Here is a 23902-nt window from a genome sequence, read left to right as displayed (position 1 = left end):
CCAGCCTGGGTGCATTCTCTTCAGTAGACTGCGCATGTGCCGTCTGATGTGGATCAAAGATCGTCCATTTGACAGATATATATATATATATATATAGCCACGCGAGGCCCCCCCGCGGTGCGGGGGCTGCGGAGGTAATCTCTACGGGCCTGGGTCACAGTCATTTGCTATAGGTAACACTGGTAACAGTCATTGTATAACATGAACACAACTAGTTTACGGTACATAACTTCAATTTATTTAAACTTTCATCACATTATATTTTCATGTATTACACTATACCCAAATTTCAACTTCGCTCCCATCGGATTCATACATGATTTTCAGTTTATCAGTTCATTCACCAGCTCATCAAGTCATCATATTGACTCTGAACAGAAACAATTGTCTCCTGATGTGTTGTCAACCCATGGTTTTCCTGGTGTGTTTTTATAGAACAATGTAGAACAAACAAATAGTGTTAATATTGTCATGGGTTAATATTGCCATACATCTAGAACAATCTACACACTGTTGCTTCGTTCTCATATTTACAGTTAACAGTTTGTGTGTTCCTCTCAAGCTGCAGCAATGGAGTCATCCAGCTGTCGACCCTGAGGCTGAGGAGAAAAGGAAAAGAGAACGTGAATATGTTTACACATTTAGATAGCAATGATGCAGTAGTGCGGATGAATTACCTTGACAAAGATGCGTTGGGGCAGAAAGCGTCTCAGTGTGTGTGTGTCGGCAGTCGGGCAGCGTGGCAGGCTGATGTTGAGCTGTGGTAGTGTTTGGTAACCAGCCATCAGAGGGTAATAGTTATACAGCATCTGCTGCTCCGAGCCCGGAAGGATACGCAGACGTACCTGCACACACGCAATAAATACAAGTTTGTAACAGTCAACAAAACAGTACAAAAATTGTCAGTAAATTCAAACCTGTAATTAGTCTTCGGTCCTCAATGAGCATTATTAGGCCAGAAAAGCGTTGATTGATAGAATTTAGGTTAATGAAGACGTTCACATTTATAAAAAGGAGCAATCTGTCCAGCACAACTTTCTTCCTGACCATTAAGCAGATGAAGTATACAACTTTTTTAAGATGCTGTTCACACATTTATTGATATGAACTTTAAATTGTTAATTGTTTTTGCTCAAGAACCCTTAGACATGCAAACTGAGGGGAGACCAGGAATCGAACCGGCAACCTTGTGGTTTCAGGACTACCGCTCTACCCTTGAGCCACTGGGTGGTTTTTACAGCGCAGTTTTCTGGCTTCAGCCAACAAAGATAAGAAGTCAGACGCTACAGGGACGACGTTCTGAGTGGCTGAGGTGTAATCAAGGTTGGTTTTATTTTGTTAATTCTAAGTCTATCTTCCTTTATTGTATAGCACTTTGTGTTGCATTTCTTGTATGAAAGGTGCTGTATTAATAACGTTTATTTGTATTATTGTTATAAAATTACCGTAGATCTTTTGGTAACCGTGGTAACCCATATGTTAATGAGTGCATGATCCATCAGAAAGTGAAAAGGTGAAACAGTGTTGTGGTTTGCTTGTGTCCTCTCCATATATGCTATGCTTGAAAGTCAATGAAAAGTAGCCAAACAGTGCTTGGTTCTGCACTCCAGTTTTTCCTCACAAATTTGCCACAGTTTTTTCTCGGAAATGTAATACTTGATGACCCAATATAATCTCGTAAATTCTGGGTTTTTCCTCAGATTACCCCCCCCCCCAAAATACACAAAGGCAGCAGTAATATGAATATGAATCATATATAATAGTTAAATACCAAGAGGAAACATTTGACTGCACAATGAGTACTTTGACGGCTGAAAATTCTCACATACTTTTACTTGACTCCACTTGCAGTAGAGCATTTTCACAGAGGTATTACATTACATTTAGCTGACGCTTTTATCCAAAGCGATTTACATTTTTGCTCTCTATACACCGTAGACACAGCAAAGGGGAGCAATTAGGGGTTAAGTGTCTTGCTCAAGGACACAACGACATGGACTAGCAGAGCCGGGGTGCGAACCACCAACCCTCTGATTGAAAGACAGGCATTCTAACCACTTAGTACTAATACGGGGTGACATTGGCTAAGTCAGTGTGAAAACTAAACTGACGGGAACTAAAAGGCATTGATGTTCTTTGGTTTAGTTAAGTCAACATAGATGTGTTCAGAAAACCTATTTGTCTTACGAAAACTAAACTATTCTAAAACTATTAGCTTTGACCCAGCTCACTGAAATGCAGCTACATCAGCCTTCATTTAAAAGTGAGGACCATTGTACCTGTTTGAGTCCAGAGAACATGAAGGCATCGGACGGTTCCACGGCCATCTCCACCTCCTGCACCAGAGAGGTTCTGTTCTCGATGTGGTAGCGAACTGACAGAGACTCTCTGACTCGCCCATATGATGGGAGTTCTTCACCAAAACAAAGACATATAGAAATAAAATGCCAACATGCAACACAACAGGATACTTAAGGATAAAAAGAAGGAAAATATAGAAAATATATGCATAGTGTGTGCAAACTAACCAGGTAACCCATGTAAAATCAGAGAGATACATTTGCACATGTGTTGTGTGTATTCACGTAGCTCACCAGCGTGGATGTAAAGAGGGACCGACTCCAGGATGACGTGAGGTAGAGTGACTACAGTTTGGATGAGTGGACTGTTTGCACTGGAGGACTTCCTGCAGGACAGTTAAAAATCAACATTTTAAAAACGTGCCAAATTTTATGTGGATGTCCAATCAGAATTGATGTTAAATGTAGTCAATTGAAGCAACATTTTCAAGGCACAATATACTTATCTCACCATTTGATACTATCACTACTATATATGTTTACACTGGTATTACTTTTATTTAAGTACTTGTTCTACCACTGTGCTTTAGTAAACGTTTAATCATAAACACATTGATTTAAAAATGTGAATAGGGACACTTCTGAGGCGCCGGCCTTATCCTCTTCCACAGCTAATGCAGCCGATCTGCATCTCTTCAGCTGTATACTCAAATAAATATGGCTGAATATCTGAGTCAGCCAAAACACTGAAAAATGTAGCCTTATTACTCATATTTTCGGATGTCTTTTCTATTTTGCAATAAAAGCAAAGAGAACAAGGAAGTTATTTTTTTGAGTGGCATATAGAGCACGTCCCCTGGCTTCCCACAGAGACTAGAGCTGAATAAGCAGCCTGTAGTTATTCCTTGCATCCAACTGCATCACTATGACGCTGCTGGATGCAGAATAAACAGATTTTGCAATTTCAAAATCAGATTTCTGGGTCGCACGCACGCACGCACGCACACGCACACGCAGACACACACACACAACACTGATGATCCACATAAAAAGACGCAGAATTTTCCCTTTAAGAACTTTACAAGGCGATGCAAAGCCACTGATGACGGCTCGTGAACTTAAGTGCATGCACATACCTCCTCCATGATATCAGGTACTGTCCTGTAGCTACAGTGTTACTGCTGTTGGCCAGCGGTGGACACCGGAGGCCGAAACACTCACTGGCACACTCGTCTGTCTGCAAAACGACTGATCACACGAACACACAGACAATATGTCGTAGTCATAGGATTTATGGATTTTTATATATATATATATATATATATATATATATATATATATATATATATATATATATATATATATATATATATATATATATATATATATATATATATATATATTTTTTTTTTTTTTTTCAGCTTTAAATGTCAAAAAAATAAAAAAGCCGGTAAGATAATGGTAAAAATGAATCGGGTACCTTCCTGTAGCTGAGACTGCAGCTGTGGTGTGTTTTTGTTCATCGTAAGCAGCTGCAGAGAAGATGAGGCCAGCAGAAGAGGCCAGGGAGACAATGACTGGATGTCTGTCATCAACAGGAAGGGGATGTCCACCGCCACCCGGTCCAGTGGCTCAAACTAAATCATAGGAATTATAATAACAACTCATCAGCCATAATACATGCTACTGCACAACCACCATCTCAAGGCTCACCAACAATCTAAGATATTGTTCTGTCAGTTCCCACTGAAGAGCATTTAAAAAAAAATACTATTTGGAGTAAGAGATACATTATCTGCATGTTTCAAATTGGAAAGTGAAGACACAGTCACTGGTTTTATAGTCCATGCCAAAGCGTTTGTGGCAGCAAACGGCATTAGGGTATAACAATGTTTTAAACCTAACAGCCCTCTGGCACACCTGCTTTGTTGATAAACACATAAAAGTACCAGCCACAGACCTTGGTGGACACAAACTTGGCAGACACCTCAAATGGGACCACTGTGTCTATGGTAACCGTCTCATCCTGAAAGACAATAAGTGAAGAGTAAACCAAATGAAAAAAGCTCCACACATGTTAATTGAAACATGCAGGAGACACACGCGTGCACACACACACACACACACACACACACACACACACACACACACACACACACACACACACACACACACACACACACACACACACACACACACACACACACACGTCTGCAGGGCAGATGAGCTTCTCTACCTTATGACATTTGCAGACAATCTGACGTCCTTCCACTGTGGTATCGATGCTGTAGGCCACATGGAACAGGAACACCCTCGATCCAGTTGACACACACTTCACATATACGCATCTCTCCAACTGCAGGAAAACACACGCACATCCCATCCAACAATTACTACTGTTCACTGTGGAGAAGGTGAGGCAGGTGTATAGATGAGGAATATAAGTGCAGAAAAAGTTCTGTTACACAAGTTTCTCTAGAAAGAAACTCCCACTCGTTACCTAGACGGACAAAAAAGTCCCCTTCCAAAAACTGCTAAATGTCTTCCTGTATTCCTCCATCAGAAATGCTCTATTTGAGCACATCAAAACCAGAACCATTTATTTACCAGGTATGTTTCACAGTGCAAGAAAGAGAAACATATTCAATTTACAATAGAATATAAAATAAAGTAATTTACATACACTGCAATCAGGAAACAAACTGGGAAACTTTTAAAATGGTCTATATATTGTATATATTTGTGACATCACAACCGGACGGAAATGTTGACTGTTGACCAACAGTGGATTTTTAAAGGCCGATATTCAACAAAAACAACATAAACTTTTATTTAATTTGGGGCTTATTTGCTGCAATAATCCAAAATACACAGGAAAAATCTCATTGATTTATTTAGTCGAGGAAACCAGTGTGAGGCTAACTTCCGTGGTTGGCCTACAAAAATATATCATCACTGCAGCACTACTGACTATAAATCAAAGTAATCTTACCTAGTCAAATAAATCTAGAAAAATGAACATCAAACTTAAAGAAGGGATGGGTTATGATTTTTAAATTTTTAAATATAATGTCCTCCTGCACTAAACAATGAAATGTATTGCATCAACATCACTGTCCATTCACAGGCGTGGCCAAGGATGTCAAACTGACAGCTGGCCTTAAACCAGGTACACTTAAACTAAAACTTCTCAAGGAGTAAACCCTTCTTTTAATCTTTTTACAACAAGATACAAAGTGAATCTTGTTGGCGGTAAAACTTGCGTGGCATGTCCAGTTCAGTTCTTTTCCTGTCAGCGCAGTATATGCATGTGCGTGTGTCAAACATTATCCAATTGAAACTCATTAAGACCACAATCTTTGAATAAAGACAGAAGAGTCAAACACCAGAACTGCATTCTTTCACTTAAAAAACATTGCCCGTCTCCGCCCATCACTTTTCTCATCTGCTGCCGAAACCCTGATCCACGCATTAATCACCTCCAGAATTGATAACTGCAATAGCATTCTTTATGGCACAACATCCAAAATCCTCAATAAACTCCAGTACATTCAGAACTCTGCTGCTCGCCTGCTCACCCACACCCGCTCCCGTGATCACATCACCCCTGTTCTCCAGAATCTCCACTGGCTCCCCGTCCCACAACGGATCCAATATAAAATCCTTCTTCTCACTCACAAAGCCCTCCACAATCAGGCCCCCTCTTACCTCACCGACCTGCTCCACCACCACACTCCATCCCGTCAGCTCCGCTTCTCTGATGCCAACCTCCTATCCATCCCCCATAGGACCAAGCACCGGACATGGGGTGACAGAGCCTTCTCTATAGCTGCCCCCTCCCTCTGGAACTCTCTCCCCAAACCCATCCGAGACTGCACTGTCCTCTCCACATTCAAAACACAAATCAAAACCCACCTCTTCAGAACGACTTTTAATGTATGACTGTGTGCTCTTATTGTTTCTATTTTGTATCTGTTTTATTATTATACTTGTTTTATAACATATTTTTTAGGACATTGTAATGTTGTGTAAAGTGACTTTGAGTACCAAGAAAAGCGCTATATAAATTAAATGCATTATTATTATTAAGTTTCTGATGAGTTTGAATGAAGTTTGTTTTATAATGCTCCACTGCTTGAACGTCTCCCAGCTGAAACTACAGGGGTAGTGCATCTCAGTGCATTTCGGTTAGTCAGTTTATTATAGACCTATTATTAGTGATGTGTCCTTTCGTGTCGAGGCTTCGATGCGCGTGTCGAGTAATCCAGATAGATTTTGGTGAAGTGCGTATCGAGGCTTGTGTCGATGACGTATGCGGTGACGTTCGAAGCCTCGCGAGCCGGCCGTACCACATGACTGATTCAGAAAATAGTTTGTGGGTTTGCCGTGCGATTTGAAATATAAGAGGCAGAGAAACTCAATGGATTTCCCCCCTTCCTCTCTGTACCCAGCTTCATGTGTGCCTGTGGAAGGGTATTTTATAAAGCAGGCGAAATAGTCTCAAAAAGCCCAGCACAGTGGAAAAGTTCTTATTTTTACTTTAAAAAAATTGGACACATCAACAAGCGGAGCTGAGGCTTGAAACACCGATCCTCTGACTGAAAGTCAGATATTCTAACCACTGACCCACAGTCACATCACAACCCTCTCCCAATTTGTTTCGAGTTTTGATTTTGACCCCGCTAATATATCATAAAGATAGACACAATATTAATAAGTTAATAATTGATGTATTGGCGTCACAAACATAATTTATTCCATTTAAAGCTTCACACACCAAAGCCATGGTGTCGTTATGATCACTCTGCCTGTTTTACATCTATTGTCCACTTGGTGGCGCAGTAGAGCAAATGAAGCTCCATGAAGCTCCGGTACATGAGCGAACCAATTGGATGGAAAGCTTCAATGCTTCAGGAAGCTTCATCTCGCCATCACTACCTATTATAGAAGCTGAGGTTGAACTTCCAAAATATGCATAAACATAGCCTTAATTATAAAAATAAAATAATTAAAAGCATAAGGAGGCATAAGGGTTCTTTTTTAATGCGTGTGTGTTTGTGTGTACCTTTTCTCCTGGTTGCAGATCTCCTAGAGGAATGTCAGGGAGCAGAGCAGGTGCAGTGTCATCACAAACCTTTGAACCATCGAGGGACACATGCGTGGTCTGGCCTAGATTGGCATCCTGGCCTGGACAGATCAATCAAGACAAACACAAAATCTTAAACTATACACTGAAATTAAGCCATACATTTGAAATGTAGCTGCTATACTAGACAGAGGGATATATATATATATATATATATATATATATATATATATATATATATATATATATATATATATATATATATATATATATATATATATATATATATATATTCACTTTTTATCTTGTTGTAAAAAGATTAAAATAAGGGTTTACTCCTTGAGAAGTTTTAGTTTAAGTGTACCTGGTTTAAGGCCAGCTGTCAGTTTGACATCCTTGGCCACGCCCCCCTCCTGTGATTGGACAGTGATGTTGATGCAGTACATTTCATTGTTTAGTGCAGGAGGCCGGTGGCTCAGCTGGACAGAGATCTTTGGGACTCTGGAGATGATCCTAAACAAGAAACAGGAGCAAACACACAAAACACAAAGAAAAGATCTGATATTGTCGAAAGTGACAGACGATATAGTAACTTTCCAGGAATACTGGGGTTGTACCGTGTCTGAACGAAGCCTTACATGGTACTTTGCTGCATGGTCAGACTGTTCCAGTCCAGCTCTTGACGGGCCTCCCCACCCCGCCCCCATCGGCGTGATGACCTGCTAGCCTGCAAGGCTTCATGGGTCGAGGCTGCATCTCCACCCGCCCCTCTCCAGCTCAGAAACACACAGCGGCCACTGTCACTGCCCAGCATCAGCTCAATACCGGTCAACTAGAGGTGCATAACCACAGACATACAGTCAGTGACCATCTTTTCTTCTCAGTCTTTCACTCACACACTTCACCTCACCTCAATCTTCTTGCCGACGTCTTCGGTCTTCGCTACAAAGTTGAAGTTGTGGCATTTGGTTTTTCCTGGCAAAAGGCTCATACTCTCCTGACCGGCAGACTCCACCACACACCACTGGTTGTACTCCTGCACACACACACACACACACACACACACAAAACTTGAAAGGAAAGTTTTCTCTTTTTCCATAAAAAAAAAAAGGGGTTAGAAAACGAGCATGTAAATGGAACGTGCTCATGTTTAGCAGAAGAGTACATTTCAACCGATATTTAATTTCCATGTGTCTAAAATATGGTTGCTGTTGCCCCTTTCCACAGCGGTACACTACTTTGCTATGGTTCTTCTCCAGGTGTGCTGACTGCCAATGTACTGCAGGTAAAACACTGACCTCATAAAACCCGATAAGAACTAACTGCTGGAAAACAGAGTTGGATCTATTCTTGGATTCAACCATAACTAAAATATATTTCAAAGTTCTTGGGTCTTGTTTTTGTAGTGGAAATAAAAATAAATCCAATGCCAGATGCTGGAGAAAGAAATGTGTTCTGCCTTGTACTACATGTGTGTGGAGAGTACCTGGTTACTGAGGCTGACCGCCAGCTTGTTGAGAGATACAGGATGAGGACAGTCGGCTCGGAGGTAGACCTGGAGTTGAATGGGCTGATCTACATGGAAACTGGGAGACTGGAACTTGGCCTTACACTGAACTGGGGGGAAGAGAGCGCGAGAGAGAGCGCGAGAGAGAGCGCGAGAGAGAGCATTGCTTTAGGAGATTCATTATTAAGAAAAACATCCAATTGTTTGAAGTATGACATTATACCTTCTTTTTTTTTACCTTAAGTTTATTGTAATTCTGTGTTTAATGAGGACCTAGCAAAATAAGCTTTTCATTGTACAGAGTAACTGTGTTATTTGTGCATATGACAATACAATATAATATCTTGAATCTTATTCATCTTTAAACCAATATCTGTTCTCTTACTGGAAGAACTTGGAGCATTATTCTTCATGTAGACTAATATTGAGGAGAGTAAACAGTTCCTTTGAGTGATTGTGTGCTACTCACTGAATGGGATGTAGTCCTGCACTTCTATAGTGAGCTCATTGGATCCGGCCAAAGCCATGCAGCCGTTCCACAGCGACCTGGCTGCAACGTCAGAGGACGGGTCACACTCCGGCTCAGCCTCAGGGATCTCATTCTGAAAACAGAAAGACAATAAAAGTATTGTTGAGAGGTCGTAGAAAAGTATGTAAGCATAAAAGTATAACTATTATAACATGCAACCTTTTTTCTTTTTAGTATAACCATTGAACTGTTTTAATTCAATTATAGTTCGTTATTAGACCATATAAACTGCATAAGATGCTATAAGTTGCTATGTTGTATAATCTTTTCTATATAATGGGTATTCTATAAGCTCTCCTGTGTAAGAGGGTTCATCAGCCAATATTACCATATGAGGCAACGCATCTCCTGTGGCCAACCTTAGAGACCGAATGAATTATTTAGGTTTTTGGCACGTGAAGAAGACGGGGAGGGGTGAATTGTGTCTGTGGAGTATATTAGCAGCCCGACAGAAGAAAGGAAGTCGGATTTCACCAGATCTCTGTGTCTGAAATAGGAAGTCCGCCAGTATTTTGGAAAACTGGACTTAACTTCTTTACCAAAAGAGGAGAAACATCTGATTTGCCCCTTTAGTACAAGGCTCCCAGCTTTAGAGTCTGGATGACAAGTGAAAGGAGCTTCATGAAGCTGAACACTTACAACTGTTTGCATATGACACAGAAACTGTTTCATTGAACTGAAATTGTTGTATGCTATAACATGAGAAAAACTTTAATAAAACTCGGCTTACCATTCGTAAGTGACTGAAACCAAACAAAGTGTTCTGGTTCTTTAAACAATTTAAATCCTCTTTCTTTGTCCGTTAACCGTGTGATACGGATGTGACGACTGAATCTACCAAAGAAACTTCAGGTAAGTATCTTTGGGTGAAGACTTTTGCAGTGAAGTTCACAATAGGCAATAGTCAAGTACAGACAAAGTACATAACTATTCAACCTGGGTGTGAGGGTTACATTCTACTGAGAGCGCCGAGGGCTTATAGCCGTAAAAGACTTCCAGAAAGTCATTCTGAAATACAAATGATTTACTGTATCTACGGGGTGAGATAAAAGACCAAAGATTTATACCGAGATTGGTGAGGAACACTATTTTCTCCAGGATCACTCGGATAAGTCGGCGGGGTTACCACCGGTTAGGCTTATGTCGTGTTGAGCCGGCTGCTTTCCTTCTACTCACCATCAGGACTTGGATGAGATTATTCTCAATCCTCAACTTTTGTTCCTCCTTCAAGGTGGAAGCTAGAAGACAAGATGAATCCACAATTACCTCTTCTACCATATATTTGTATAACTGTTTAGTTTTGTGGTGAAATTGAATGCGTTATTTATTTATAAATCTTAGGATATCAACTTTGGAAATGGGTATGGAACCGACTGGAAGAAGCTTTTGGCCAACAACCCAGACATAGAACAGGTTCTATCAATTACCAAAATAAAGGTTTTACCATTACTTGTTGTGTTTTGTTGTTTACTTGTTATGAGTTTTAGTCTCAGGTTCTACTAAACATCACATCTGACATACAAGTGGTCTCATTTTTAGGAAAAATAGCGTAATCCATTAATAGAAACATCATGATGAATCATTGCTGTATCAAACAGACATTGTATTGTAACTTAAAGCCATATTGTTTGCACTTAATGCCATACTTTTCTGCAAAAATAAATAAAAACAATGTTCAGGTAAGAAAGACCTCCAGCTATGGAAATCGCATCAAAATACCTCAGAAATCTATCAAATTGGATTAAAAAGATATATATGGTGCCAGAGGAAAACGACACTGAGTGGCTCATAACCGCTCGGTATAACCTTCTTGCTCACCTCTGCCCAGCAGCTCCATGCAGTAGAGGATGTAGTCTTTAACACTGGCCATCAGATAAGCACAGCGCAGAGCGGTGGTCAATATGGCGGTCAGGAGGCCCCACCATCGCTCTGTGCGATAGTCACACATCACATAGTCCAGCAGCCTGATTGCAACACACACACACATGCAAATACTCATCATCTATTGTTTACAAACACAGAAGGAAACCATCTCACTGTAACTCCACATGTGAATAGTGCCGTTTGGAAAATAGATTTTGGCCAGTCAAGACTGGCTTATCACCCACCAGTTTTCACACAGAGGCTGTACATTCCATCTTTTGAATATACAAACCGGGAATGAACACAAGAAATAAGTACTTTTCTCTTTCATGACAAACTGTATTGACCAAGCATGCTTGACAATTCACGTGAAGTATCACTTTAAGGTTACTTATTGTCCTTTACAAGTCCAGCATGTGCTTAGACTTACTTAAGGGCTTTGGTGTAGTCTTTAGCATGGTAGTATTCCTCTCCCATCTGCACCACTGCGAAGGAGACAACATGAGACAACAGTGTGTGAGACAAGGTTAAACACAAAAAGTAAAGCACTACTTTTCTGCACTTGGCACAAATTAGATTTGTTCAATTGAATATGTGGACTATTATGGCTTTGTTAATGCACATGGAACACATTTTGGCAATGATGTCAGTTTCAAATTTTTGAGGTTCAACCTCAGCTCCTATAATACGTCTATAATAAAACCTCAAAACAGACCCTAAAGGACAAAAATGTGTCTATTAGGAACACAATTTTTGATCCCAACGCCATTTTGGCATTCTATTATATTTGGCTTTCAAACCATAGTGCTGGTTTGAAGATTGTAGTTTTTAATGTTTTCTTCCAGATTTAGACATTTCCCCATGTTAGCCCTATGGGTAACACACATGCTATGTTCCTGGTTTCCACTAAGGTTATTGCTGCTGTATTATGGAGCTGTGCATCAAAAGCAATGTTGTTGCTAATCATCAAAATCCCCCTTGCATTTTTTCATAAAACACAACAGTGGCGTTATGTAAACAAACACACATTTAAAAAAAATTTTTTTTACATTTCTGAAAATGTATGAACTCTGTCTGAGCTCATGCACATTTTTACCACATACATTTCTACAACCTTTCCATGACTTTAAGGTAAATGGCCATTACATTCTCTGCAACTAATAAATAGAAAATGTACCACAGTATTTCTAAAATAATAATAAATAAGCTATGGCTGTCAGGCAATAGGACCTAAAAAAAAGCTGTCTTGATATGACATAAGGCCACATATGGCTCCTTCAGCAGATATCCCCGTCAAGTAAACCAGAAGGCTGATCCTGGTCTCTCTCAAGCCTCGTCTGAGAAGTTACTGGTCCCAGTGCTGACCTGGCATTGCACTAATTTCCTGTCGTCAAAAAGTACAAGCTGCAACTCAGGTTGGAGTCTTAGCGTAATCATGGAATAGAATAACGTGACGCCTGGTGGCATAACTGATCTGAAGGATGCTTAAGGAACTCTCCTCACCAAGTGGTCACATAACTGCAACAACTTATACATCCTACGACCTACGTAGTCCACCAAAGCCTCAAAGAAGTCTACCTGGTGAGTGCAGGCGTTTACGTCTACATGTACAAGGCTGGAAAAAGAGAATGCATCAATAACCTAACTCACTCTGAAATACAAACCAGAAGAATAACATGTAGTGCCTTCAATACTAACAATATCTAAAATCCCCTTTGGAATGCCCTGCAGCCAGTGGAGGTGGCATTAAAGGACCTGTAGATATTAAGAGAGCACAACGATACTCACTGAGGTGACTCTTCATTCGAGGGCATTTGTATTTCTTAAACTGGGCAACAGCATTACTGAGAAGTGCTATTATCAGCTCCTGTTGGGGCAGAGACAGACAGAGGCATGTTTCAGTAAGGCAGTACAGGGGCTGTGATGCGTGTTAGATCAATATGTAATAGCAGGAGGTGCATCCCTCTGTGTTGAAGGTGCTGAAAAACAATGTATACCTAAAGCCTAGTTTATGGTTCTCCGTCACGTCGACGGCGTACCTATCCCGTCGAAGTGATGCCGTCGTTGAGCATTCGAAGTTTGTCGAGGGAACGCGTTACCTGCAATTACCGCCATGCCGCCAGGGGGGTGTGCCTGTGTGGCTTCAGGGGTTATAGCCGAATTCCGGTCACAGTAAACAATGGCGACCAAGTTGGAGCGGCTGCATTAAAGTTGGAGCTCATCAATATTGAAGAGCAAATGCTTATATTGCAAATGTTGAAGCGCAGGCGACAGAGAAGACGTTTGCGGAGGTGGTCTGTACGACCACTAAACCGGCCGAGGCTGGGAAAAAGCAACTGCCGGAAATTACGTTCTGAGCGGACCAATCACAGCGCTTGCGGTCCGCGTCAACGCGACGCGTAGTTAGGATTTTTTGGAGGTGCGCGTCAGGCTACGGCGTAGGGGTCTGCGTCGACGGCGTAGGTACGCCGTCGACCTGACGGAGAACCATAAACTAGGCTTTAAACTAACATAAAACACATAGCCATAAACACATAAAAGCAAACCACAAAACTGACCAATAATTCCTCTGCTGTTGACTTGGCATGTAAACACACCCACACAACTACAACAATATTTCACTTGGGTTAAAGAATTAAAGCCACTTTGTTTGGAATTTGAAATATGTGCAGTGTGGCGCCCTCCAGTGGTGGCATAAAAAGAAAGACAGTGGCTGATGGCAATGCAAACCATTACACAGAAACTGCACACATTTTCAAAGGGATTGTCTTCTTTTCTACAAACAAAAACCATTACAATAATTTGGATTCTATAATTACATATATTATAGAACTAGTGTTTTGAGCTGTATAACTGCTGCCCTAAACTATGCTACAATTTGACCACAGCTGTGAATTCTTACAGAATGTGGAACGTCTCTCTCTTTTATCTGCAGGGCCAGAATCCCCGTCTTCTCTTTCTCTGCATCTGGAGGATCGATACCTGGAAATGCAAAAGTACAGAAGCCCTGTTTTACACATACATGTCTAATACTGTCAGAGACACTTCATTTATCATCATTAATGGACTGGGGTGTCATGATTCAACACTTATTTAATTGGACATTAGACAAACTGTGTGTGTGAGAACATACTCTGGTGGCCTTGTCTCCATGGTCTCTGGCCATAGAAGTCCAGTCCCCCAGTCTGGGTGTCCCCTGGTTCAGAAGAGGGGTAAGTCGCTCCAGCCTAGAAACACCAACCAGTCAACCAAAACAAACCATTAACTGGTGTTTTATGGTAAAGATAGGACATACACACTTCTTCATAGAAACTCTTATTCATTCATTAATATGGTGACTATTATTGGCTTTCTTTTTTTTGCAACTTAATTCACAAAGAATGTATTAACATTATATTTAAGACTTGCAGCCTCAGTACTTACTTTTACTACAACAGCAATGGTGTATTTTAATTCTTAGTTTACACAACTATTTCTGTCACTCTTCATGTTAACAACCGAGTACAACACCATGAATGTCTTCCAGGAGAGACTGTATTTTAACGATATCGTGTCTCCCCCCCTCATGACGGCTGGCTGTTTGCATCAGATATACTATACACCTCTTTGATTTTCAACATGGTCCATGAGAGAAGTAGTAACAGTAGCTGCAGCTTTCTCACCTGACAAAGCTGCTGTGCCACTTGTTTCCTGTCCTGGCTGTAACAGGCAGCTTGTTGGTAGTAGAAACCAGGGTTCTGGGTCTGGATGGCTGTCAGACCCAACTTTATCGCTTCATCAAACAGCTCACCAAACGACTGGAACCTGGGTTAGAAAATTACATTATACAGTAGATGCACAAGTCTGCCTTCATCAGGCATAATGATGAATCCCCTGTACAAATTGACTAATAACTAGAGGTAACAAAGATGGAGAAAAAAATAAAAGATAAATACTTTTGCATTCTCTTGAGAAACATATGAGTTCCCTTGCAAAGGTTTTTCTTTCAGAGTCCTTGTGACAGCTAGAGCAGTTGGATTTGGTTAACTTAGTGATTATCAGACCACAAATGAGACAAGAACTAACTAAGTAGCTAGGTAATGCACACTACAGTCCCGCCGCTAGGAGAATACTATGCTGGTCTAGAAACTGGAATTCAGCCAGCGTAAACCCCAGCAAGTGTCTCAAAGTACTGTTTTCAGTCATACAGCCAAGAAAATAAAAGACCTAATTAATTGACTTTTCCATTTCTTTATAATGAGTGGATACAGTATGCATTTGTAATTAAGTTTGAATAACTTCAACATGTTAAACGGGGCGACTGTGACCCAGTGTGAGAGAGGATCGGCGGTTCGATACCCAGCTCGCCCATGTCAATGTGTCCTTGGGCAAGACACTTAACCCCAAATGTCTCCCGTAACTGTGCCTACGGTGTGTGAATGTTAAGCTAGTCCTGATGGGCAAGGTGGTACCTTGCATTGTAGCTCCTCCCATCAGTGTATGAATGGGTGAACGACGACAAGTCGTTAAAGAGCAAAAGCACGATATAAGTACAGTCCATTTAGCATTGAAACACAGGGTGTGACAGAGAGTGTGAATCTTACTGTTTAGACATCCATGCAGAGTGCTCAAATGCCAGTTCAGCACTGCCGATCTTCTTCTTGCATAGGTCAATGTGCTTCCTAAACTGGGCGATAGCATCCAGAGGAGTGTTATGCTGGAAACACAGACGACAGATCTAAAGAGAAAAAAAGAGAGAGATGGACGTTAGAGAAGGGAGAAAAGACACTTAAAAGGTTATTGATTCTTTAGGTGACAACAATACATGTTGCTGCTGTCCCTGGTAGATTGCTTTTATCCCATGTTGGTACTCTGGTCTGCTTCTCCTATACTGTAGGTCAGCGGTTCCCAAACTTTTTAGGCCACGCACCCCCTTCTACATCCCGACCGGGTTCACGCACCCCCAATCCCCCACACATTAAAAAAAAACGCAACAGAGCCTATTTATAGCCGCATAAAATCAGACCAATGCGAGAACTGTTTGCTCGCGCGTGGCGTTTGTTACAAGATTTAGTCCGCTGTATAAATGTCAGTTACACAAGGCGTCACTTTTAAAGAGCAATAAGGGGCCGTTCACACCAGACGCGACTCTCAAAAACGCGTCGCTAGCAAAACCATTGTTTTTCTATGGTGCCTTTCATGCGCGCTTTTTAAATGCCGCGCGACGCGTTTTTCTAGTGTTTTTTCGGCGTGCTTAAAAGTTGAAATATTCTCAACTTTAAGCGCCTGCCTCGGAGTCGCACAGCTCAAACGCACAGCTCCCTGGATGGCGAGGGCACACGCACAGGCTCAGAGGCAGATTGCATTTCACATGTATTTACTTAAACACAGTAAGCCACGTAAAGAACAAAGAGTAGCACATGCATAGGCTCAGAAACAGATATAAATAAAAAAGGAATGAGGATGTTCACATGCAGCGCAGCCTGCAGCAAGAGAGATAGAGAGGGAGAGGGAGAAAGTGAGAGACATGAGTCTCTCACTTGAATGAGACTGCAATTGTTTTTGGCTGTTTTGTAACTCTTCCAATTTGGATCTAAAAAATGTAAGGGGATTCTGACTTGCACTGGCATGCTTGGTGTTCAGGTGGCGGCGCAAATAAGAGGCTTCTGACAGCTGTTAGCCAGAACCTCACTGCACAACACGCACTGTGGCTTCGGGCAATCTGCATTGCCAATCCAAGTGAAGCCCAGACCCAGATAATTGTCATCATGTTTCCTCTTTTTTTTCCTAGTCTGATGCTCACTCTCATCTCCTCTTTCTCCGACTCCCGGTCAATTTCTTCTCCCGGTCTCGCCCCAATGCACCTCTCCGTTTCTCTCGCCTCCGGTTCCTCACTCTCTCTCTGTCCCTCTCCTCTTTTATTACCGATAGCTTCAGATGTCCCACCTGACAGCTTCCCCGATTTCAGCCAGTTTAACATATGTTCATGGATGTTGCTGAATGAATGAAATGACGTTAGGTGCACAAGCTAGGCTAGCTAGTGTGTACGTAAAAGACAGTCTGGCAGCCGGACCGGAAGTGCATCTATTTATTAAATTGTACGTTTTTAATTTTAAATCTTACAAAAGGGACATTTTATAATTAAAAAAATCCTACTTAATTTTTTTTATTTTTATTATGTTTAATATTAATTATTACACCATTAGACCACCATTACATTTTTCCTCTTGCGCACCCCCTAGAGGCAGCTCGCGCACCCCTGGGGGTGCGTGAGCTGCCTCACTTTGGGAATCCCTGCTGTAGGTAGTACACTGACATTTCTAAGTCCCTCATACAACCCCATTAAGAAAAATCAGCAGTTGAATTCCATGTTATCAGACAAATCCCTGCATGTTTTTTGCTGACAAGCACAGCGCCTACTCGTTCTGAGATATCTTATCGCAGGTGTGTGATAAGAGCACTACAAACAGACTGGTGGAAATGTACCTTATAGTTGATGAATCCTGCCTTAGTTTTGATCTCCAACATGTTGGTCTCATGGGCCCTGAGCTCATGAACAAGACTGTATGCAGTTCTGTAGTACCTACGGAACAAACAAACGTACAAATAAGAGAAACTTCTAGAATACAAGATATAGGTCTGCATGTGTCTATACTACCAGCAACCGTTCAAATTTAATCCTTCGGTAAGAAGACACCAATAATTTTTTGAGTTGAGAAACAAGAAGAAAACCAAATTTGTAATGCAGGAAAAAAAAATACATTATAACGAATGACATTCGTTGTCATGGCATTAGGTCTTCTGGTCTTTGAGAAATTCTGAACAGTAGTTGGTCTCCTCTAATTATGACAATAATAATACGCAATAACAACATCCCTATTACTAGACATTTGTGAATGCAATACATTTTTCATAAGATCTTAGACTATTTGTTTACTTCAATCGGCTGATGGAAAACACATTGCTGAACATATTATGTCTCATTAAGTCCTGCAAGGAGCGGACAACAAACAAGAGAGTATCATGGTTTCCATTTTGAGTCTATAGGCTCAGACTTACTTGAGAGCATTCTGGGTGTCTTGTTTCAGCTCACTGAAGAAGGCAATTTTAAACTGGTGTCTGACAAACAGCAGCTAGGACATCAGAGAAGAAGAAGACAGTGTGAGACAGGGCATCTCAAAGTATGTGTGTTTGTGTGCGCGCCTACCTACCTGATGTGTCGTCTTGTTGAGGAACTCTTTATGGGATTTGACTCGACGGATCTCAGTGTAGTAGTAAGTCTGAGCGTGTTCGTAGAAAGCATTCTCCAACCTACAGAATCACAAATTCTGTTTAATAAACACAAAATGTCTGTAAGAGATTTCAAGGTATTTAATTGCTGCGTATGTTTGATATGGATTTGTTTTATTTCAGTGAGAAGACTGCACCACATTGAAAGAGCTGTCACTGTCACAATATTAATAAGAATGCATTTCCACTATGTGGCAAGTGTATGCAAAATTGCCAAATGGTCAATGTTATTTGGACAATTAGTTTATACATGGCAAAATATCTATCTACATCGATATGCATCGTGTTTTTAAATCTATATTGCATTAGGGAATTAACTACCTTATAATGTAGCCCACTAAGTGGTCGGTGTGTGGCAGTACGAAGAGACTCTTGCCAGACAGATCACAGGCATTACAAAGAGTAGCGGCTCTTTCTGATGCTACCAGGTCCTCTCCTGTACAAACAAGAACACAAGTGATGTTGTGGCAGGAAAGAGTGCAGAAAGAGATATACTGTATATATATATATACTGTATATATATATATATACTGTATATATATATATATATATATATATATATATATTGAAGATACACGTGAAAACTTATGTGGATGATATATGATCCAGTAGAGGACTAACCTGGTGGTAGAGGAGTTTTCTTCTGGATTAGAACCACAGCCACCTTGGTGTTCCTGCCCTGAAGACTGGTCCTGAGGACGAACACAACACATATGACTGCATGAAAGTGTGGAGTCGGTGGTGCATACAGATGACATTTTGTGTTTCTTGTGTAGCCTAAATACGTTTTGTGTTTCTTGTGTAGCATAAAGACATTTTGTGTTTCTTGTGTAGCATAAAGACATTTTGTGTTTCTTGTGTAGCATAAAAGGGATGTCATGAGCTGATCTGCTCGATTAATGTCAGTTATATGAATCCCAGTCCAGTCCAATCCAATCCAAATCCTTTTCTTGTTTATTCCAGGTATGACAGCTGTCAGAAATGCTTTCACAACAAGTCACTGAATACTCGGATAAGTTTTAACTATGCAACAACAGTCTTCTGGCAGCGTTGCATGACCGAGCATTTATTTAGCGTTTAGTCATTTTTTGTAAACTTAATAAAAGAAAATGGATAACTGAAGTTGATGTGAAAAACAAATGCTGAACATCTATGACAACATTGTATCTGATGAAAAAACAAGAACCAGCACCACAATCCCCCACATACCGTCAAATGGACCAAATCAAGCCTGTTCAAACAGAAACCTAGTCACCCAATATAACCCTTTCTGAAAGCAAATAACATGTACTCCCACCTGACAATCTCCACTTTAGTTGCACATTCAGATTGTTTCTCTTTCCACTGTGGGTCGTCCCAGTCCAGTTCGTAGAATAGAACAACCAGAGCTGGTACCAGGTTCAGATGTTTATTCATCCAACCCGTTTTCAGGATGCCTTTGGGGATGTACCACTCATAGGAGGTTCGCTAGACAGGCAAACAGAGAGGATACACTGCTTAGAGAAAAAGGTATACATACTGCATTGACTGCAACACTGATCTCACATAAAGCTTTCCCAACTCTTTTCGTGAATTGATGTTTTCCCACATTTTAGCACCGATGCAGTAATTTGCGAGTGAGCAAAAGAAAACTGAAACTGTGTTCCAATTCCTTGTCATAGGTCGTTGGGATATCTTACTGATTGTTGATGGACTTCTAGATCTCTCTCTATCCACTGCTCACCTTTGTGCGACATTTTGGGTATTCATGGTCTCCTGCAAGGACTTTGAATGAGATAGGAACTCTGTCAGCCCGCCGGTTGGCGCAGAAGGCATCCCAAATGGCCCGGTGCACGGCATTGTACACCACATCCAGACCAGTTAGAGCAACAAAGGCCATGGGCCGACAACACAGCTCTGGAGGAAGCTCCCACTGGGAACCCGCCATCATGTTGGTTTAACAATGGATACACCTGCACAGGACAGAGCAACATCACTGCATCAGGGACACACGTTCTTGGATTCTCTCACTGTACCAAATACGCGAGTACAACAGGTTAAAAATAATGCTTAGAGGTTTTATAATCAATCTTCTATTGATTTTCTGTTTCTACATTTTGCAGCCAAACTGAACAAGCTGCTTTTTGAAAATTGTATTCGACTTAATAACATTTGACCCCCCCAAAAAATCGTAAGGGGTATCATGACGGAATTTCAACATCGAAGCATTAAGCCTGAACTGACAGCCTTATGGACTCAACCTGCAGGTCACAAGACTCGCAGCCCACGCAGAGCCGAGCTAAGGGACGTTGCGTTGTTTCACGTTACTTCCGACTGACTGAAGCTCGACTGTTGACGAGGAGAGCTCATGTCTATACAAATATAGTATAACGTCAATTACATTTAACAACCGGGTGACAACAGGATTTGCTATCAAAGTAAATGCATAACCGTGAAGACGAAAGCGGAAGTGAGATAACATAACTCTGCTAACGCTACTGGCACTGATGAACAAGATGACGTTACATTAAACAAGAACATACCTCCGTTGCATTACTTGGTGTGAAGTGGTAACGTTGTGAGGTGCAGCTAACTTGGTTGGATGTGCTATGTTAGCTGCACTTCATGGGCTGTTCGTAGACCAGGGTTGTCTATAGAGGTTAGCGCTAGCTTAACAGGTAATGCTAGCTCGTATAGTGGGTGAGGTTTGCGAATCCAACTCGTAAATACTCAACGCGTCAAAGCTCTCTCAGGTCCCGGCTGCCTAGTCACGTGATACACGGCCCAGCGCCGGTTACCGGCCGAAGGCTGCTCGCCGATTAGTCAAAGTCCACAGAACGACACATAGATCATTTAGCAGCTGTTGCTGGAGCAACAACAAACTAGCTTGTTAGCGTTAGCTACCAGGGGCGGAACTTGAAACACGTCCGGTTAGACCTTTCAAAATGAAATACTAACATTATCTCTAAACTATGTGCATCAAGTAAGGCAGATGATGAACAACGAATCCTAATAATGATGATGAAAATAAGTACAACTAAAGTAATAATGGTAATCCTGTCTCTTCATAAAACAATCTGTCATCATCCAGGGAGCTAGCATAAGCAGAGCCACACGGTGGCGTCAGATTCCAACGAAAGCTTTTCAGTATCACGTCATTTTATAACAGCCGGGATGTTCGGCCTTCAATAACTGCCCACATAACTACTCATTATCGATATCATGTAAGGAGTTAGGATGTATTACCCCTCGTTCGTTCATTTAGTCTTCAATGTGTGTCTATTCCTGGTGGGACGGATCTTCCAATTGATGACACAAAGACAGATAATATTTAATTTGGTCTAAAACAGCAGAACATGGGAACATTTACATTTTTAATGGAAATTAATGAAATAAACATGTGGACCCGTACTTGTTTGTGGGGGGAAATGTTGTACCCTGGGAGGAATTCAGTGAGGCTCTGGTTATATTTTCTAAAAACAATTAGTCATTCAATTTAGCTGATCATCAGAAAAACAATGGTTATTTTGTACTATATGTATATCTAATATTTGTAATAATGCCATCGTAAAATCTGTTGTGGTCTGCGAATATACTTGGCTGGATGAAGGGTGAAACCTATAAATAAAATAGATGGGCGCAGCATCGTTCAGTGCATGTGAAGCTGCACTGAGCTCAGCTGACTCTGGATAAATAAAGGTTACATTGAAATGTGCAGCATGCGGAGCCGCGGAGCAGACAGACAGATGCCTCCCAGCTTCCTGCCGGTCTGCCCGCCCCAGCAAACAGACCCATCCTCTGGCTCCGGGCATGGGACAGCGTCTCCCCGCTGGAACACCGAGCGCCCTGACGGAAGGTGCGTATAGATGTCTGATGTGTCTCGGGACCAGCTGTCAGCAGCTGTGTCACCTCCAGGCTCCGATAAGGGCTCTCTGTGCTCATGGTGGCCGCTTTCCTTTGCAGTGTGCCGGTACAGATGATGACGTGGTGGTCCGGGTGTTATTAACCGGGAGGGGAGGATGAGGATGATGATGAGGATGATGATGCAGTGAATCGACTTGACTAAGGAGGTGATAGCCGCCGTCCCGTATCCTGTGCATGACAAATGACACAATCTCTCACTTTAGTGTTTTCGGACTTGTCGGAAGGTTCAGGAGGAAATATAATCAAACCCGCAGTGTGTCCGGAGGACGAGAGGATCACATTTAGTGCATTCGGCTCTAAGCAACATCTACAAATATCAACGCTCTAAACTTTAGAAATGTTTGGCATGTTATCGGCTTCCATCCAAACACAGCGCGCCGCGTGCTATGCTAAGGTCGGTAGGGTCCTGAAGGAAGGGGCTTCTCTTTAACCCCGTCATGTTATGGCGACAGAAGGAGTCTACCGTGGCTTCTGCGTACAGCATCATTTTACTAACTTCCCGCATGGAACTTTGCAGTTTTTTTTTCACGACTGAAGCCGACTCATCCAGTTCAGGCGAAATTCTTCCAAAGGAGCCAACTGTCCTTCTCCCTGAGGACTCCCAGAGAGAAGGTCATGGCGGTCCTACTTTATTGCTCCGCCGCTCCCCTCTCTCTGCCGGACTGGCCTTGAGTTGTACTGGAGGTTATTTATTCTATGTTCCGGGGAATCACTCATTCAGAAAGGGTTCCATCCTTTACTTGATGGCAGCTACCAAGGTCTTCAAAACAAGCTGGACACGCACTATTTATTTACGTGCGCTGTTCGGCTCACGCGCACAAAGTAGGGAGGAGATGGGAGTCCTGGTTAATTTATCTAATTTATTTGTCAATTTATAATGTCTATTTATAATGTATATTTTTCACAATTGTGTGCATATTTAGTTTTAATACAGCATTGTTTTACTTGAACGTCACTACACACACACACACACACACACACACACACACACACACACACACACACACACACACACACACACACACACACACACACACACACACACCTACACACTCGGACAAACCTGCAGGCACGCACAGATGGAGACATGCACACCAGTGTACAATCATGTGTGCACATTGTGACACATTGACTAAGATTTTATCACAAACTCACACACCCACACACACACACACACACACACACACACACACACACACACAAACAGACACACACACACACACACACACACACACTGAATTTCAGCGGCAGGCAGAAAGGTTACTTTGATCTTAGTCATGGCTGAGACAATTGAGTGCATATTTAGTTTTAATACAGCATTGTTTTCCTTGAACGTCACTACACACACACACACACACACACACACACACACACACACACACACACACACACACACACACACACACACACACACACTCTCTCTGTTTGCAAATATATACATATTA

General features: G+C 41.6%; 1 protein-coding gene across 1 annotated transcript; it reads right to left on the bottom strand.

Moving 5' to 3' along the window:
- Positions 1-224: 224 nt before the first annotated feature.
- Positions 225-20484, bottom strand: trappc11 (trafficking protein particle complex subunit 11; the record flags this gene model as incomplete). The annotated part of the gene is made up of 29 exons (XM_079228732.1): positions 225-599; positions 678-845; positions 2280-2413; positions 2595-2686; positions 3437-3548; positions 3781-3937; positions 4261-4326; positions 4537-4656; positions 7366-7487; positions 7751-7899; positions 8025-8218; positions 8297-8422; positions 8873-9003; positions 9363-9495; positions 10599-10660; positions 11241-11386; positions 11716-11770; positions 13074-13152; positions 14188-14267; positions 14419-14512; positions 14948-15089; positions 15869-16002; positions 17751-17847; positions 18324-18397; positions 18476-18575; positions 18876-18990; positions 19176-19246; positions 19852-20021; positions 20278-20484. The coding sequence occupies 29 exons, from the start codon at positions 20482-20484 to the stop codon at positions 558-560; spliced, it is 3372 nt and encodes a 1123-aa protein (XP_079084858.1). The 3' UTR covers positions 225-557.
- Between the last annotated feature and the right edge of the window lie 3418 nt (positions 20485-23902).

Source organism: Taurulus bubalis (genome assembly GCF_910589615.1).
Source record: "Taurulus bubalis genome assembly, chromosome: 13".
Taxonomy (NCBI): Eukaryota; Metazoa; Chordata; class Actinopteri; order Perciformes; family Cottidae; genus Taurulus; species Taurulus bubalis.
This window is presented reverse-complemented; position numbering and strand designations above follow the sequence as displayed.